A 16202-nucleotide genomic window follows, 5' to 3' on the forward strand; every position below is an offset into this window, starting at 1 on the left:
CAATGGTGAAGATTCAATTGAAACTTGCTGAAACAGGAAAGGGCCTTCTCATAAAAAATTCTCATATCCGGATACGGATTCGGATCTTCACAAAAATCTAAGCAAATTTTCCTTGTCCGACACCCAACTTGTCCACCAAATTTCGTCCAAATCTGGCCAAAACCTTTTGAGATATCCTGTTCACAAAGAGACAAAGAGAGACAGACAGACAGACAGACAGACAGACAGACGGGGTGAAAACATGACCTTCATTCACGTTCGCTGGCAGAGGTAAGAATGGCAATTCAGGATAGGGACACAAATCTTGGAACCGAGTTAAGGGTGGAACCGAAAAGGAGCAAGGTTCGGAGGGTGAAACGGAGTGAGGTTCGGAGGGTGAAACGGAGCGAGGTTCGGAGGGTGAAACGGAGCGAGGTTCGGAGGGTGAAACGGAGCGAGGTTCGGAGGGTGAAACGGAGCGAGGTTCGGAGGGTGAAACGGAGCGAGGTTCGGAGGGTGAAACGGAGCGAGGTTCGGAGGGTGAAACGGAGCGAGGTTCGGAGTGAGGTTCGGAGGGTGAAACGGAGCGAGGTTCGGAGGGTGAAATGAAGCGTGGTTCGGAGGGTGAATCAGAGTGAGGTTCGGAGGGTGAAACGGGGCGAGGTTCGGAGGGTGAAACGGAGCGAGGTTCGGAGGGTGAAACGGGGCGAGGTTCGGAGGGTGAAACGGAGCGAGGTTCGGAGGGTGAAACGGAGTGAGGTTCGGAGGGTGAAACGGAGTGAGGTTCGGAGGGTGAAATGGAGTGAGGTTCGGAGGGTGAATCGGAGTGAGGTTCGGAGGGTGAAATGGAGCGAGGTTCGGAGGGTGAAATGGAGTGAGGTTCGGAGGGTGAATCGGAGTGAGGTTCGGAGGGTGAATCGGAGTGAGGTTCGGAGGGTGAAAAGGAGTGAGGTTAAGAGGGTGAAAAGGAGCGAGGTTCGGAAGGTAAAACGGAGCGGGGGTCGGAGGTGAAACGGAGCGAGGTTGTGAGGGTGAAACGAAGCGAGGTTCAGAGGGTGAATCGGAGCGAGGTTAGGAGTGTGAAACGGAGCGAGGTTCGGAGGGTGAAAAGGAGCGAGGTTCGGAGGGTGAAACGGAGCAAGGTTCGGAGGTTGAAAAGGAGCGAGGTTCGGAGGGTGAAAAGGAGCGAGGTTCGGAGGGTGTAAAGGAGCGAGGTTCAGAGTGTGAATCGGAGTGAGATTCGGAGGGTGAATCGGAGCAAGGTTCGGAGGTTGAAAAGGAGCGAGGTTCGGAGGGTGAAAAGGAGTGAGGTTCAGAGGATGAAAAGGAGCGAGGTTCAGAGTGTGAATCGGAGTGAGATTCGGAGGGTGAATCGGAGTGAGGTTCGGAGGGTGAATCGGAGTGAGGTTCGGAGGGTGAATCGGAGTGAGGGTCGGAGTGAGGTTCGGAGGGTGAAAAGGAGCGAGGTTCAGAGGGTGAAATGAAGCAAGGTTCAGAGGGTGAATCGGAGCGAGGTTCAGAGGGTGAATCGGAGAGAGGTTCAGAGGATGAAAAGGAGCGAGTTTCGGAGGGTGAAAAGGAGCGAGGTTCAGAGGGTGAAAAGGAGTGAGGTTCAGAGGGTGAAAAGGAGTGAGGTTCAGAGGCTGAAAAGGAGCGAGGTTCAGAGAGTGAAAAGGAGCGAGGTTCGGAAGGTAAAAGGGAGCGGGGATCGGAAGGTAAAAGGGAGCGGGGATCGGAAGGTGAAACTGAGCGAGGTTCGGAGGGTGCAACGGAGCGAGGTTCGGAGGGTGAAACGGAGCGAGGTTCGGAGGGTGAAAAGGAGTGAGGTTTGGAGGGTGAAACGGAGCGAGGTTCAGAGGGTGAAACGGAGCGAGGTTGGAAGGGTGAAACGGAGCGAGGTTCGGAGGATGAAACGGCGCGAGGTTCGGAGGGTGAAAAGGAGCGAGGTTCGGAAGGTGAAAAAGAGTGTGGTTCGGTGATTAAAACTGAGCGGGGATCGGAAGGTGAAACTGAGCGAGGGTCGGAGGGTGAAAAGGAGCGAGGTTCGGAGGGTGTAAAGGAGCGAGGTTCGGAGGGTGTAAAGGAGCGAGGTTCGGAGGGTGAAACTGAGCGAGGGTCGGAGGGTGAAAAGGAGCGAGGTTTGGAGGGTGTAAAGGAGCGAGGTTCGGAGGGTGTAAAGGAGCGAGATTCGGAGGGTGTAAAGGAGCGGGGGTCGGAAGGTGAAACTGAACGAGGATCGGAAGGTAAAACGGAGCGGGGTTCGGAGGGTGAAACCGCGCGCGCCATTGACCCCGCTCACGACGGGAATCTCCACCCCCGTAGCGAATCCCACCTTCTCTTGGGCGCGGGTGATGCGTTTCTTCGCGTTCTTCGCGAAAACCCCGGCGCTGCCCTTCCCAGCCGGGTCGGCCATGGCACACACAGCGGCGGCGCACCGGGCAGTGGCACGCGCACGCGCACGGAGGACGCAAGCGCACGGGGGCGCGCGCGAGGACGTACGGGATCCGCGGCTGAGGCAAACGGCGTACGTACGTTCGACGGCTCGTACATCCATTCTCAGCTGGAGTGTGTACACTGTACAGTGTCTCGAACTGGGGCAACGACCTCTCAGACATTGTAATAATTACAATAATGAATTATAATGGGCGCGAAAACAAAGCACATTTAATTCGAATGTTATTTTTCATTTATATGACGTATTATTACGTATAATACGACTGTTTATAATCGGTGTTGATAAATGGTTTTGATGTGATAATTATATATAATATTTATTTATCATAATTTATCGATATTGATCAATAACGAGCCATGCTTTGTTGTTAATCAACACACCAATAAATGATGGTGTTCCTTCAGTGTAAAGTGTATACGTCATTCTTCAAAACGTCACTGCATGCCAGGAGGAAAGGAGTAGGTTTTTATCGCAGGTATTATTTTAGAATTTTGTTCAATAAATCAACCAATTGAATTGGTGATCACGTCACACCGAGTGATGTAAATTAACGAATCGATTACACGTGAAATGAATCGTCTCCATGGGAACAAATGGCCCCGTGTGTTCATTTCTCATGGGATCTGCTTGAGATCTCATGAGAATGCGGTAAGAAGTTTTTGTTTAAAGGTGGCTCGGAGAGAATGAATGGAAATCCATATAGTCTAGTAGGAAGACTAGGTCCCCCTGCACCCCCCGGAGATATACTTCTAATCAGTGTTTCTAGATTGGAAAAAATGTGTAGAAAATGACTAGCTATGGCCCCAAGCTGAAAAAATGTCCCACATACCATTTTTATGCAAATTACTGCTGCAAATTTTATGCAAAATTATGCAAATTTTATGCAAATTTTTGATGAGGAGTAGAGTTGAGGGGTCTTTGAGGGCTTCATCGAGGTGCTCTCGGTTGCAAGACTGGGTCATTCTGAGAAGCACAGCAGGGTCAGAGATCATGATGTTCTCCTCCTCAGTGAATCTCTCCATCAACAGCCTCTCCATTGCCTCACACACTGTTTTGAGGCAAAAGAGGGACTTTGCGTAGGCCTTTCCACTGAGAACACCTTTGAGAGATCCACTTGTTACTAGTTGTGCCTCAAAGAGAATCTCTGCATATCCAGAACCACGCATCTTGTGTCCAGTGAGCATCCCGATGTAGTTCATGGATGTGTGGAAGGGTCCAATCGTTACTACATGACTAGCAAATTCATTTGGCCAGCGCCAGATGATGGGAAGGGCTTTCATGCAGACACCCAGATCAAATGTATTCAGGACCCATCTCTGACCCACCTCAGCAGTTGCTGCCTCGGAACGCTCATCATTCACACCGCCAGCAGAGAATGACACAGTCTATGCCACTACGATGCAAGAGTACTACATCTGGCTCTTCATCAGATACATCGGAAGCTGTGGCCTGCAGCCTGTGCCTGGGCTAGGGGGTTTCACCTCTGCAACTGGTTCTCCCCCACCCAGCAAATCAACAGTCGACTACTGCACGCCTATCCACCAACCGATCACAGACAACGCAGTTGTTCGTGAGCTACTGAAGCGTTCCGAGGCAGCAACTGCTGAGGTGGGTCAGAGATGGGTCCTGAATACATTTGATCTGGGTGTCTGCATGAAAGCCCTTCCCATCATCTGGCGCTGGCCAAATGAATTTGCTAGTCATGTAGTAACGATTGGACCCTTCCACACATCCATGAACTACATCGGGATGCTCACTGGACACAAGATGCGTGGTTCTGGATATGCAGAGATTCTCTTTGAGGCACAACTAGTAACAAGTGGATCTCTCAAAGGTGTTCTCAGTGGAAAGGCCTACGCAAAGTCCCTCTTTTGCCTCAAAACAGTGTGTGAGGCAATGGAGAGGCTGTTGATGGAGAGATTCACTGAGGAGGAGAACATCATGATCTCTGACCCTGCTGTGCTTCTCAGAATGACCCAGTCTTGCAACCGAGAGCACCTCGATGAAGCCCTCAAAGACCCCTCAACTCTACTCCTCATCAAAAATTTGCATAAAATTTGCATAATTTTGCATAAAATTTGCAGCAGTAATTTGCATAAAAATGGTATGTGGGACATTTTTTCAGCTTGGGGCCATAGCTAGTCATTTTCTACACATTTTTTCCAATCTAGAAACACTGATTAGAAGTATATCTCCGGGGGGTGCAGGTGGACCTAGTCTTCCTACTAGACTAATATTAAAACTGGATCTGTCGCCCAACGCTGGCTTGGCCACGCCCTCCAAATGACGATGCAAACTGCGGATGATCGCCATTGGCTCGATTCACCCCATCCAGGAAGGAGCACGCCTTGGCTCCGCCCACTCGTTTCACCGTGAGACCTGCCGACCAAAGGTCATGGCGGAGTCTGCACGATCGGAACCACGAACTAAAATAAAGATCTTCTCAACATTCATAAGGCCATAATTTCGGATTTTAAAAAACTACAATGGATTTAAAAAATTAGATTTTCAGAAAATAACAAATTGTATAAAACACTTTATGCAGTTCAAAGGTCACGACAGTGGCCTCAGCGACGATGGACGTTCTGTGGTCCACTCTCGACAGAATACGATTAAACTGTAAAACCCGTCCTGCGCTGTTCCGTTAGCAAGCAGCTTGCTATCGCTTGCCAAGCGGCTTGCTTACATTCGAAGCGCTCAAGCTAGCAAGCGGTCGGAACGGAGCGCTCGGCACCGCTTAAGAAGATGGCGCTCTCCATGGAAACAATGTTATTGCGGTACTCAGGCAAAAATTATATGCCCTGAAATGACACCCTGAACAGATTAGGTGGTGGACGTTGAAGATCCCACGGTGTCCTTCACGAAGAGTAGGCGAGCTATCTCCGGCACTCTGAACAAATTCCTGCCATAACCAGCAGGGGGCACTGCATCAGCGGCACAGCCACGCCTTCAGCTAATGATGCTACCCCGTAGCCTTGTGCTGCGCACCAACGAAGGATAATTTTATTTTCCATCATAAATGGAGCAGGATGTCCAGGATTCCCAGTGGGCACCTGGCTTTGGAGGTCAACTTGTAAAATTAGATTTACCCATAAAAGATCATGGCTGATAGTAAGACCCAGGAGATTGAAGGACTTATTCTTCTTCTTGCGTATGGCTAATAGTAATATGCTTCTTCTTCTTCTTTTTGTGTATGGCCAATATGGAGTACACCAACGTTTATTGTGCAGGTTCTGTAACCATGTGGCTTCCAAGGGGTGAGTTGGTGGAGATTCCTCCTGGAGCTAAACTTCCCCCATAGCTGCACAAGGGACATTGCAACGTGATGTTCTCCATCGTCTGGACTCCTCCCCAGTTACAGAGTGCATCGGCCTCATCCTCCATTCATTTGAATACTTTTCCTCATACTCCATTTAGGATAACGAACATTTTCCACTTTTATGCCCCAGAATGTCACATCTACGTCTGCATTTGCTGCGTGATTATCATGGTGGTGGGTCCAAATGGCTGTTTTGTTGGGGTTTGGATGGAGCTTCCATTTGTAAGTAGTCCTCCAGTATTCCCAGATCTCAGGTGAGTTGGTCCCCAACAGATTTTAGGTCAGGGCCCTGCGCTACGAGTGCAATGTCGTCAGCATAGGCGAGTTTGATGGAGGTCGTCATTGGCAGGTTGCTGACATAGAGGTTAAAGATTGGCAGGGGCTAGAACAGATCCTTGAAGGAGGCCATCGCTTAGTGCTTGGACATGGCTGGTTTTGCCATTGAGGCTGACACGGATCTTTCACTCACCAAGGAATGCTGACAGTAGACCGATTGTATTCTGACAATGCAAGACTTTCGAGACTTTGAGAAGGAGCCAGACTGTTATAGGCCGATGACAGATCTACCAAGGCAGTTGCCATCTTTTGTTTTCTCTGGAAGCAAGCCTCGATGATGGTGGAGAGGGCAAGAACCTGATCACAGGTACTGCGGCCGGGCCTCGAGCCCCACCTCTCCCTGCTCATCAGGTAGGAAGGTCTCCAGGGTGGTGGATAAACTGGATAGCAAGGCCCTCTCCATCAGCTTTCCCATCACTGATAGCAGGACTATAGGGTGGTAATTGCAGGACAAATCTGCTGGCTTACCAATTTTTAGGATGTCAATAACGGCCTTTTTCCAGGCTGCAGGAATTTACCATATTTCCTGGACGGCAGTAAAAGGGCCTCCAACCAGGCACGACCCTTTTCTCTGAGGTTTTTAAGGAATTGGGTGAAAATTCCATCAGGCCCTGCTGCTTTGCCGTTTTTGGTTGCTGACAGTGCGGTGTCAATGGTCTTTCTTTGTATATTGGGGTGACAGGTGGCTGCTCAATGGGCTTTGTTTGAGGTTTCACAGATAGTCCCTTTTTACCTTCTGCCTTAGTGATTTGGAGGTCGGTGTCTTTGAGGTCTGGAGGAGGTGAGATGCGATGGAATCAGAGGAGGCTCTTGGGATGGCAGCAGTAGTGTTTTCTGTGGCACCCAGTCTCCTCAGCAATGCCCATGCCTTGCGGCTGCTGTGGGTGAAGTCTGTTGACTCCACCAACTCCTTCCAGCACTTCAGCTGTTCAGTGTCAGGTTCCTCAACTAGTGCCTGAGTGACGTCCGGGTTCCCAGTTTTGTTGTGCTCCTTTCGGAGCCTTTCGGTCCCTGCTGTCCAGCAAAGTGCGTAGGCCTTGCGGAAAACCACGCGGTTATGGTAATGATGGCAGCATGCAGCGAGAAGATGCACAAATTCTGCATATTTAGCTGGGACAGCTGGTATATTCTCGATCTTGGATTCAGCTGCATTGGTGAAAGCGGTCCAATCCACTTTCTGGAAGCCCCAATGTGGTTTTGGCTTGGTGTTCACCAGCGGAATCTCGATACTAATGTGGAAGACAGTGGGGAGATGTTGGCTTTTTGGGAAGGGAGCGAGAACTCTTCTCAATGCCATCATTGGTAGCCCTGTGCCATCTTTTGTCAGAAAGCAGAGGTCGGGATTTGTTCCGGTCTGCCACCGTCCCGAGTGGAAGGTCTTTGGCTGCTTTGGGTCAAACAGTAGGTTGAGATCGGTTGTCCACGCCCAGTCGGTTAGCTGTTTTCCGGCCACATCACTTTCCTTCTGTCACCATTCAGTGCGATGACTAGGTCTACGGTTTCGAAGACCGTCTCTGATGTAGGTGGCAAGGTCATGTTTTGCTGCGTTAACAGGCCATAAGGTTGTAGCCTGCAATCTTTTTCTTTGCAGACTTTTTGTCATCCTTGCTGTGAGTTTCCTGGGGTATGCGTCGATGTTGTAATCCTTCAGGATCTTGGCAAGGATCTCACACTTAGGAAGTGTCAATCCCTCAACATGAAGTTGGAGAAAGTGGACAGGATAGTTAAGAAGGATCTTGGCGAGGATCTCACACTTAGGAAGTGTCAACCCCTCAACATGAAGTTGGAGAAAGCGGAGAGGATAGTTAAGAAGGCTCATGGCGAGGATCTCACACTTAGGAAGTGTCAACCCCTCAACATGAAGTTGGAGAAAGCGGAGAGGATAGTTAAGAAGGATCTTGGCGAGGATCTCACACTTAGGAAGTGTCAACCCCTCAACATGAAGTTGGAGAAAGCGGAGAGGATAGTTAAGAAGGATCTTGGCGAGGATCTCACACTTAGGAAGTGTCAACCCCTCAACATGAAGTTGGAGAAAGTGGACAGGATAGTTAAGAAGGATCTTGGCGAGGATCTCACACTTAGGAAGTGTCAACCCCTCAACATGAAGTTGGAGAAAGCGGAGAGGATAGTTAAGAAGGATCTTGGCGAGGATCTCACACTTAGGAAGTGTCAACCCCTCAACATGAAGTTGGAGAATGCGGAGAGGATAGTTAAGAAGGTAGATGGGAAGGTTTGTCATATGGTCCTTTTAGAGAGATAGTGAGAGTGAGATTTGTCAGGATTGAAAGACATATTCCAAGTGTTTGACCATCTCGTGATGTCAACAGCAATTATTTTTGAGGTCTAAAGGTAAAAAGGTCAACATAGGGCAAATTTCTAAAATCATCAATTTCCATCCAATTAGAAAATAGCAACCGACTTGAAATTTGAACAGGATTTGCATATTTGGTCATTGAATTCAACCACTAATTATTTTAAAAGTTACATTTGTGTTAGGGATTTCGCAAGTATCGTGCTCTGCAAGACGCCTTTCTTGTTTGGCTGTTTGTCAATCACCTACAGGTCACAATTTAAAACCGATCTTCCCAAAACCTGATCATAAGCAAAAGGTCTATTGATTTTGAGGTCAAAAGCTCAACATTGTCCAAATGTCATAGGCCTTAGGTGGGTGGAATTTCTAAAATCCTCAATTTTCATCTGATTGACTTCAAATGTGAAGATCATTTGCAAATTCCATCATTTAATGTAACCACCAACTATCTTGAGGTCAAAAGGTCAACATTGGTCGAACTTCTAAAATCGTCAATTTTCATCTGATCGACTTGGAATTTGAAGAGGATCTGCATATTTGATCGCTGAATTCAACCACTAATTATTTTAAAGGTCAAATTTGTTTTAGTGATTTTTGCAATGATCGTGTTCTGCATGAAGTCTTTATTGTTTGTCTCTTTTTATTGTTTGTCTGTGCAAAGGATATCTCAAAAAGCTGTAGACGGATTCAGACAAAACTTGGTGGACAGGTTGGGTGTGCGACAAGGACAAATCAATTCGATTTTGGTGAAGATCCGAATCCGGATCTGGATACGAGAACTCTTCATATTTAAAAGCGATTCTTCGTTCTTCGCCATTGAGAGATGGGACCAAAATCGATACATAGCATGAAATTTCAAAAAGTTGCGGACAGATTCGGACGAAACTTGGTGGACAGGTTGAGGTTGAGTGTGCGACAAGGACAAATCAATTCGATTTTGGTGAAGATCCGAATCCGGATCTGGATACGAGAGCTCTTCATATTTAAAAGCGATTCTTCGTTCTTCGCCATTGAGAGATGGGACCAAAATCGATACATAGCATGAAATTTCAAAAAGTTGCGGACAGATTCGGACGAAACTTGGTGGAGGAGTTGGACAGGTGACAAGAACAAACAGATTAAATTTTGGAGCTCCAGATCCGGCCTATCAGTGGGATACTAAACGCAAGGTGTTCAACCTTATGCAGGTATGCGCTCTAGCGAGTGCCGTTCTAGTTTCACAGGTTTTGGTGGATCTTTGCAGCGTTGGAGATGAAGAACATCAGATACCGAACACTGGAGGACATTACAATTGCACCGTCCATCAAATGCGGATCCGTCTCACCATTTCAATTATTGTCCCATGATCACTGATTAGAAAACATCTGGAATCAACAACCAACCGATTTGTGATTTTTATCATCATCATTAGAGATTTACAGAGCAAGAGTACCGGTACACTTCCACCGCTCCATGCTATGGCACAAAACACCTTTTGCCAATAATATTGATGAAACAACAAAGGATCAACTTTGACATGTGAGCATCAACTCATTCATCCGACAGCCTTTCAGTTTATATACAACAGTAATGCCAATGCCCTCACTCGCACATATCAAATGATTGGGCCAATCAGAGAGCAAGCCTGCGAGCCGACCGTAGATGGCAATCTGAATATACAGGAGGTCAAAATAACAAAAATAGGGCACCACTGTGATGGTCTCCCTGGGAGGGGACAAGTCTTAAATACACAAGATCCTCACATTTATCAGAACAAAAAGCAACAGACGTTTGATCAAATCCCATCGCAGGCCGGTTCAACACAGGCTCGGTTTATTGTCATCACCCGACACATGGAGTGCACCACAAAGGACACCGCTCGAAGGTCCACCATAATTGACCCACATATTTTGGAGAGAAATAAGGTCAGGACGTCTTGACTCCCACAGCTCGAGTGCCGGGCCCACGGCGTCGGCCGCTGCAGACGCTGCAGCTCTGCGAGGACAACACCACGCGGAACAGCTAAGTCCTACCATCGGTCTTGGTAACGACACCTATCCTTCACTTCTTTAACTGCACATTTCATCTTGCTCGAATTGATAGCAGTCAAAATGCTATGGGATTGTGTCGTACATCTGCTATCTTAGAAACCAGCTATTGATTCCGTATGCATCCTGGGGTTAAATTCGGGAAATGAAAATTGTGGAAAAAGTGAAGGGTGGATGATAGGGGACACAAATTAGGGTAAAGCAGAGAACAATGAATGGGGGAAGTATGGGACAGGGTTTGCAAGGAGTTGGGAGTAAGGGTATCTGGAGCATTCTGGGGTGGAGGTGCATTCTCCCATTTTAACATCACTAGTACTACAGGAGCGGCAGGGGGAGTCATGTTATTATCCTTTATTATTACCAATTATTATTACGATTACTTATGTTAGATTAGGTCATTGAAAGGATAAGAACATGCATGATATTATAACATGTTAGATCAGGTCATTGAAAGGATCAGAACATAACATGCATGATATTATAACAGGTTAGATCAGGTCATTGAAAGGATCAGAACACACATGATATTATAACATGTTAGATCAGGTCATTAAAAGGATCAGACCATGCATGATATAACATGTTAGATCAGGTCATTGAAAGGATCAGAACATGTATGATATTATAACATGTTAAATCAGGTCATTAAAAGGATCAGACCATGCATGATATAACATGTTAGATCAGGTCATTGAAAGGATCAGAACATGCATGATATTATAACATGTTAAATCAGGTCATTAAAAGGATCAGACCATGCATGATATAACATGTTAGATCAGGTCATTGAAAGGATCAGAACATGCATGATATTATAACATGTTAGATCAGGTCATTAAAAGGATCAAACCATGCATGATATAACATGTTAGATCAGGTAATTGAAAGGATCGGAACATGCATGATATTATAACATGTTAGATCAGGTCATTGAAAGGATCAGAACATGCATGACATTATAAGATGTTATATCAGGTCATTGAAAGGATCAGAACATGCATGACATTATAAGATGTTATATCAGGTCATTGAAAGGATCAGAACATGCATGACATTATAGCATGTTATATCAGGTCATTGAAAGGATCAGAACATGCATGACATTATAACATGTTATATCAGGTCATTGAAAGGATCAGAACATGCATGACATTATAACATGTTATATCAGGTCATTGAAAGGATCAGAACATGCATGACATTATAACATGTTATATCAGGTCATTGAAAGGATCAGAACATGCATGACATTATAAGATGTTACATCAGGTAATTGAATGGATCAGAACGGGCATGACATTATAACATGTTACATCAGGTAATTAAATGGATCAGAACGGGCATGACATCATAACATGTTAGATCAGGTCATTGAAAGGATCAGACAGTGCATGACATTATAACATGTATCGCAACACACAAAATCGCTTGAAGAGTGGGGAATATTGTTTTGTCATATCATTAATATTATGTTATTAGTCCCCTACCGGTGTACACCGGAGGGGACTATAGGTTTGCACGGCGTCAGTCCGTCAGTCCGTCAGTCCGTCAGTCCGTCAGTCCGTCAGTCCGTCAGTCCGTCAGTCCGTCACGCAAAGAAGTTTTCCGGACTTTTTTTTCTAAACTCTTAACGCTAATGATTTCAAACTTGGTACATGGTTTCCTCATGATAAGTTACAGATCACGTTCGAACTTCATGACGTTTCGATCATTTTTGACAAAGTTATGGCACTTTGTTTATTCTAGAGTTCTCCTCAAGCCGCACCGCGCGCCCTCAGCCTCGTCTCGCGAACGTCAACAGCGCGACACAGCGCGCGCTTTCGGGAGGGGCGGAGCCAAGCCGAGCAACATATATATATATATACACATCGATCGTTTTTTTTTTTTTTTTTTTTTTTTTTTTTTTTTTTTTTTTTTTTTTTTTTTGTATACAAGATCGAGGCTCGTGAAAGAGCGAACATTAATCACACAGAAAAACAAACCGACACATAAAACATATAACATCGGGAGCGGTAGACAAGATGGGGAGAGAGGGGGAAGGACACAAACACAACATTTGAGAGCAGGGACCGAGAGACATGGAGACATCGAGAGATCTGAGAGAGGGCGAGGGCTTTGGGGGGGGGGGGCATGGGAAGGGGGCGGTGGGAGAGGTATAAAACATATGGACACTGCCAGGACTTCCAGGAAAGAAGTTGGAATTTCAAACAAGGTGGATCTGGGGTGAATTAGCGGGGGTAGAAAAGATCAAGGTTTTGGATGGGGGAAGATAAGAGATGGTGGTGAACAGCTGTTTTAAAGACCTGGAGGGAGGAGTGGGATTGAAGGGAGTGAGGGAGTTTGTTCCAGAGGCGGGAGAAAAGAGGAATGAAAGAGTGAAGGTGAGCAGAGAGCCGAGATTTCGGCAGTTTAACCATCAGAGGGTTGCTGGCAGATCTTGTGCGACCTGTAGGAATATTTGGGGGACAGAGCACAGAGAGAGCTGGGGGTGCAAGGCCGGAGAGGAGTCGGTAGAAGACAGAAAGACCACCTACCTGCCTGCGGTGAGTGAGTGAAAGGCCCTCAGAGATAGCTTCATCGCGGGAGATTTCAATAATTCTGAAAGCTTTGGTTTCAACAGCGTGAAGCCGAGCTAGGTGTGAGGCAGGAGCACCGGCCCATAGGGGAGAACAGTATTCCATTGAGCTGCGGATGAAAGCCTTGTATGTGGTGAGTAGCTCAGGTGTGCCGAGGAAGGACTTCGCACGACGGAGGATGCCCAGTCGGCGACTGGCTTTGGAGGCCAGCTTGGAAATGTGGTTTTCCCAAGAAAGATCATGGCAGATAGTGAGACCCAAAATCTTGAGCGACAGAACTTCTTGGAGAGGATTGTTGAGAAAGTAGATGGGAGGGTTGTCCAGTCGATCTTTTCGGAGAGACATAGTAAGAGTGTGAGATTTGTCAGGATTGAAAGACATGTTCCACTTGTTTGACCAGTCTGTGATTTTGTCCAGGTCTTCAGAGAGTGAGGAGGCAGCAGACTGCCGATCTGAGGGAAGAGGAATGGAGCGGCAGAGAGTGGAGTCATCAGCAAAGAGATAGAGAGGATTTTCGAGAGAGTCAGAGAGATCATTGATGAAGACCAGAAAAAGCACGGGGCCCAGAACACTGCCTTGGGGAACTCCAGCCTGAACAGGAAGAGGAGATGAGAGAAACCCATTCAGGGCCACACGTTGACGACGACTACAGAGGAAGTCCGCCAGCCATGCATGGAGATTTCCATGGATACCAAAGGAGGAGAGTTTGGTGAGCAGAGCGGGGTGCCAGACCGTGTCGAAGGCACGTGATATGTCGAGGGAGACAGCTCTAATTTCCTGTTTGGCATTGAGGACCTCCATCCATTGTTGAGACAGCAGAAGCAGCATGTCCAGAGTAGAGTGACCTGGTCTGAAACCAAATTGATGATCAGAGATCAAGCCATTGGAGAAGAGGAAAGATTTCATATCCGAAGCAATGATGGATTCCATGACTTTGCTGATAATTGGGAGAAGGCTGATTGGTCTGTAGTTGCTAGGATCTGTTTTTGCACCTTTTTTGTGCAAAGCGGTGATGTTGGCTGATTTCCAAGCAGATGGCAGTTGACCTTGAGCAAAAGAGAGGGTGAAGAGAACAGAGAGAGGGTGAGATAGAGCAGCAGAGCAGGATTTTAGGACCCGTGGGCTGATGCCGTCGGGTCCAGTTGCAGAATCAGAGTCGAGGGTTGACAGAAACTTTTCCACCTTGTCAGGAGGAAAGGACACGGAGTCCAGGAGCAGCAGGGTACGACTGGGTATGGTGGGTACAGAGAGGGATGGGTTTGGGACACAAGATTTAGAGGCAAACACAGAGTTGAGGCATTCAGCTTTTTCACGTGTGGAGTCAGCTGTGTAGCCGTTTGAGGTAAGGGAGGGGATGGAGGGGGAACAAACACCAGAAACGGATTTGACCAGACGCCACCAGGATTTGGAAGAGGGAGACAGATAAGAGAGTTCGGTCTTGAGAACGGAGAGATATTGTTTCCTGGCTCTCCTGAGGGTGGACACACACTTGTTTCGGGCTTTGTGAAAGGAAATGAGATTTCCTTCCGTTGGATTTGCTTTCCAGGAGACGAAGGCAAGTTGTTTCTGGGCAACAGCCTCACCACAAGATTCCGTGTACCATGGACGGGAGGAAGGGTATGACAACTGAAGACGAGATGGGATCGTTGATCGTGAACCGGAAAATATAATAAATTACTGATATTTAGCGACTCGAAAGGTTCTTTATCAACAGCTTATTTTCTCGTGCTTCTGCTGACCTGTCTGCAAGGTGTATAAATCGAAGTCCCGAGTGCGAATCACAGGTGAGCCCGTCCTGAGGTAATTAGCGATAGGGAACGATTCAGAACCTGTGGATAAATAACCCTTGGTAATTTCCCCAACAGTTTTCCGGATGACAGACTGCCGGTAGGGGACATGTATTGCAGCGCAATACTCAGAATGCTCGTTTTCATAAGTGTTGTTTTTACTTTTGTAATGAGAAGGAGCTTTGGAAAAATGCCACGAACACTCCTTGGAAGAACTCCATGGAAACGGCAGGAAGGGTCATGTTATTATCACTTGTGGGGTATGTAGACTGCAGTAGATCAACCATCAGGTGCGATCGTTGACGTGATAAGCATGGACTAATGTCCGGATTCCTCCAAATTTATTTCAGTTACTTGTTAAACAGCATTATCGACTATTTAAAAAGTTAACCAAACATGTTTGTGGCTTATAATATCTTTACTTCCTGTAGAGACCGTTGCTCCCACAAAAACGGCACGATTAGCTCTCTATACACGTTAACATGGCAGAAAAACCCCCTGGGGAGGGGGGCAAAGGAATGCGCTACAACCTTCATTGTGTAACCCTTAGTCATCCTGTCAAGTTTGGTTGAGATTGGATAAGTAACGACGGAATGCATCGCGGTCAAATGGTCAGACAGTCAGACAGACACCAAATTGCGTATTTTAGTATGATTTCATCAAAAAATCTTTTCATTAAAAACAATTGACATTTATGTCAATGTCATTCGTCTGCTACCTGGAACAAGTCCCAAGATCTCACTGTCTCTCCATAAGGATCGCCAGTTGAACCTTCTCCGGTAAATCCCCGCGAGAGGTGCAATCGCTGCACCTCCAAGGCCTCACTGTCAGTCACAACCTGTCTTGGATGGTCCGTATGTCCAAACTGGCCTCGATGGTCGCCCAAGGCCTTGGTATTCTCTGCAGAGGCAAGCCTATTGTGAGCCACGCAGAGCTCGCCATGGTGTACAAGGCCTCCACCATTCCTGCCGCTCAAATACTCATTTATGTTGTGTCTGCACATTGTTGTCTGCCTGTTCACATTTTACTCTGTCAGTCTGTAAAGTTGCTGTTGCGTCGATTAGCTCCTCCATGAGCCTAGACCTCTGCATAAATAAATAAATAAATAAAGCTTTGTGGCAATTCACGTCACAAAATAAAAAGCATCAACTCGCATGAATTTGACACTTGACATGATAGAACTTGTAGAATCGTGACGTAGCATGGCGATTATAGTATCCTTTGATTTCTATAGGTTGCTGACCACTAAAACCATCTCGATTCAGGCCATTTGCTGAGGAGCGACGGTGGTTCCTGTGTACAATGCTATAATACTACTTGTATAATTATAACCCGTGAACTACTCGTACAATGAGCTCATCTGAGGTCCACCCTAAGAAAATCAAAAACGCTCTCGGCTGCAATTCCTTTGC

General features: G+C 46.8%; 2 protein-coding genes across 5 annotated transcripts in view; both read right to left on the reverse strand.

The window, feature by feature from the left end:
* Positions 1–2425, reverse strand: part of LOC137434386 (myc box-dependent-interacting protein 1) — a 123957-nt gene extending 121532 nt beyond the window's left edge. For both annotated transcript variants that reach the window (XM_068127333.2, XM_068127332.2), the window contains exon 1: positions 2312–2425. In XM_068127333.2, the coding sequence (XP_067983434.1) occupies positions 2312–2392 (81 nt within the window). In that variant the 5' untranslated portion in view covers positions 2393–2425. The remainder of the gene's footprint in view (positions 1–2311) is intronic.
* Positions 2426–9781: 7356 nt separating this feature from the next.
* Positions 9782–16202, reverse strand: part of VPS41 (VPS41 subunit of HOPS complex) — an 88638-nt gene continuing 82217 nt past the window's right edge. For all 3 annotated transcript variants that reach the window (XR_013624679.1, XM_068127328.2, XM_068127330.2), the window contains exon 29: positions 9782–10374. Coding sequence is in view for 2 of the 3 variants with exons in the window: in XM_068127328.2 (XP_067983429.2) it covers positions 10306–10374 (69 nt within the window). In the remaining variant the exon portion in view is untranslated. The remainder of the gene's footprint in view (positions 10375–16202) is intronic.

Source organism: Myxine glutinosa, chromosome 10 (assembly GCF_964187855.1).
Source record: "Myxine glutinosa chromosome 10, kmMyxGlut1.1, whole genome shotgun sequence".
Lineage (NCBI taxonomy): Eukaryota > Metazoa > Chordata > Myxini > Myxiniformes > Myxinidae > Myxine > Myxine glutinosa.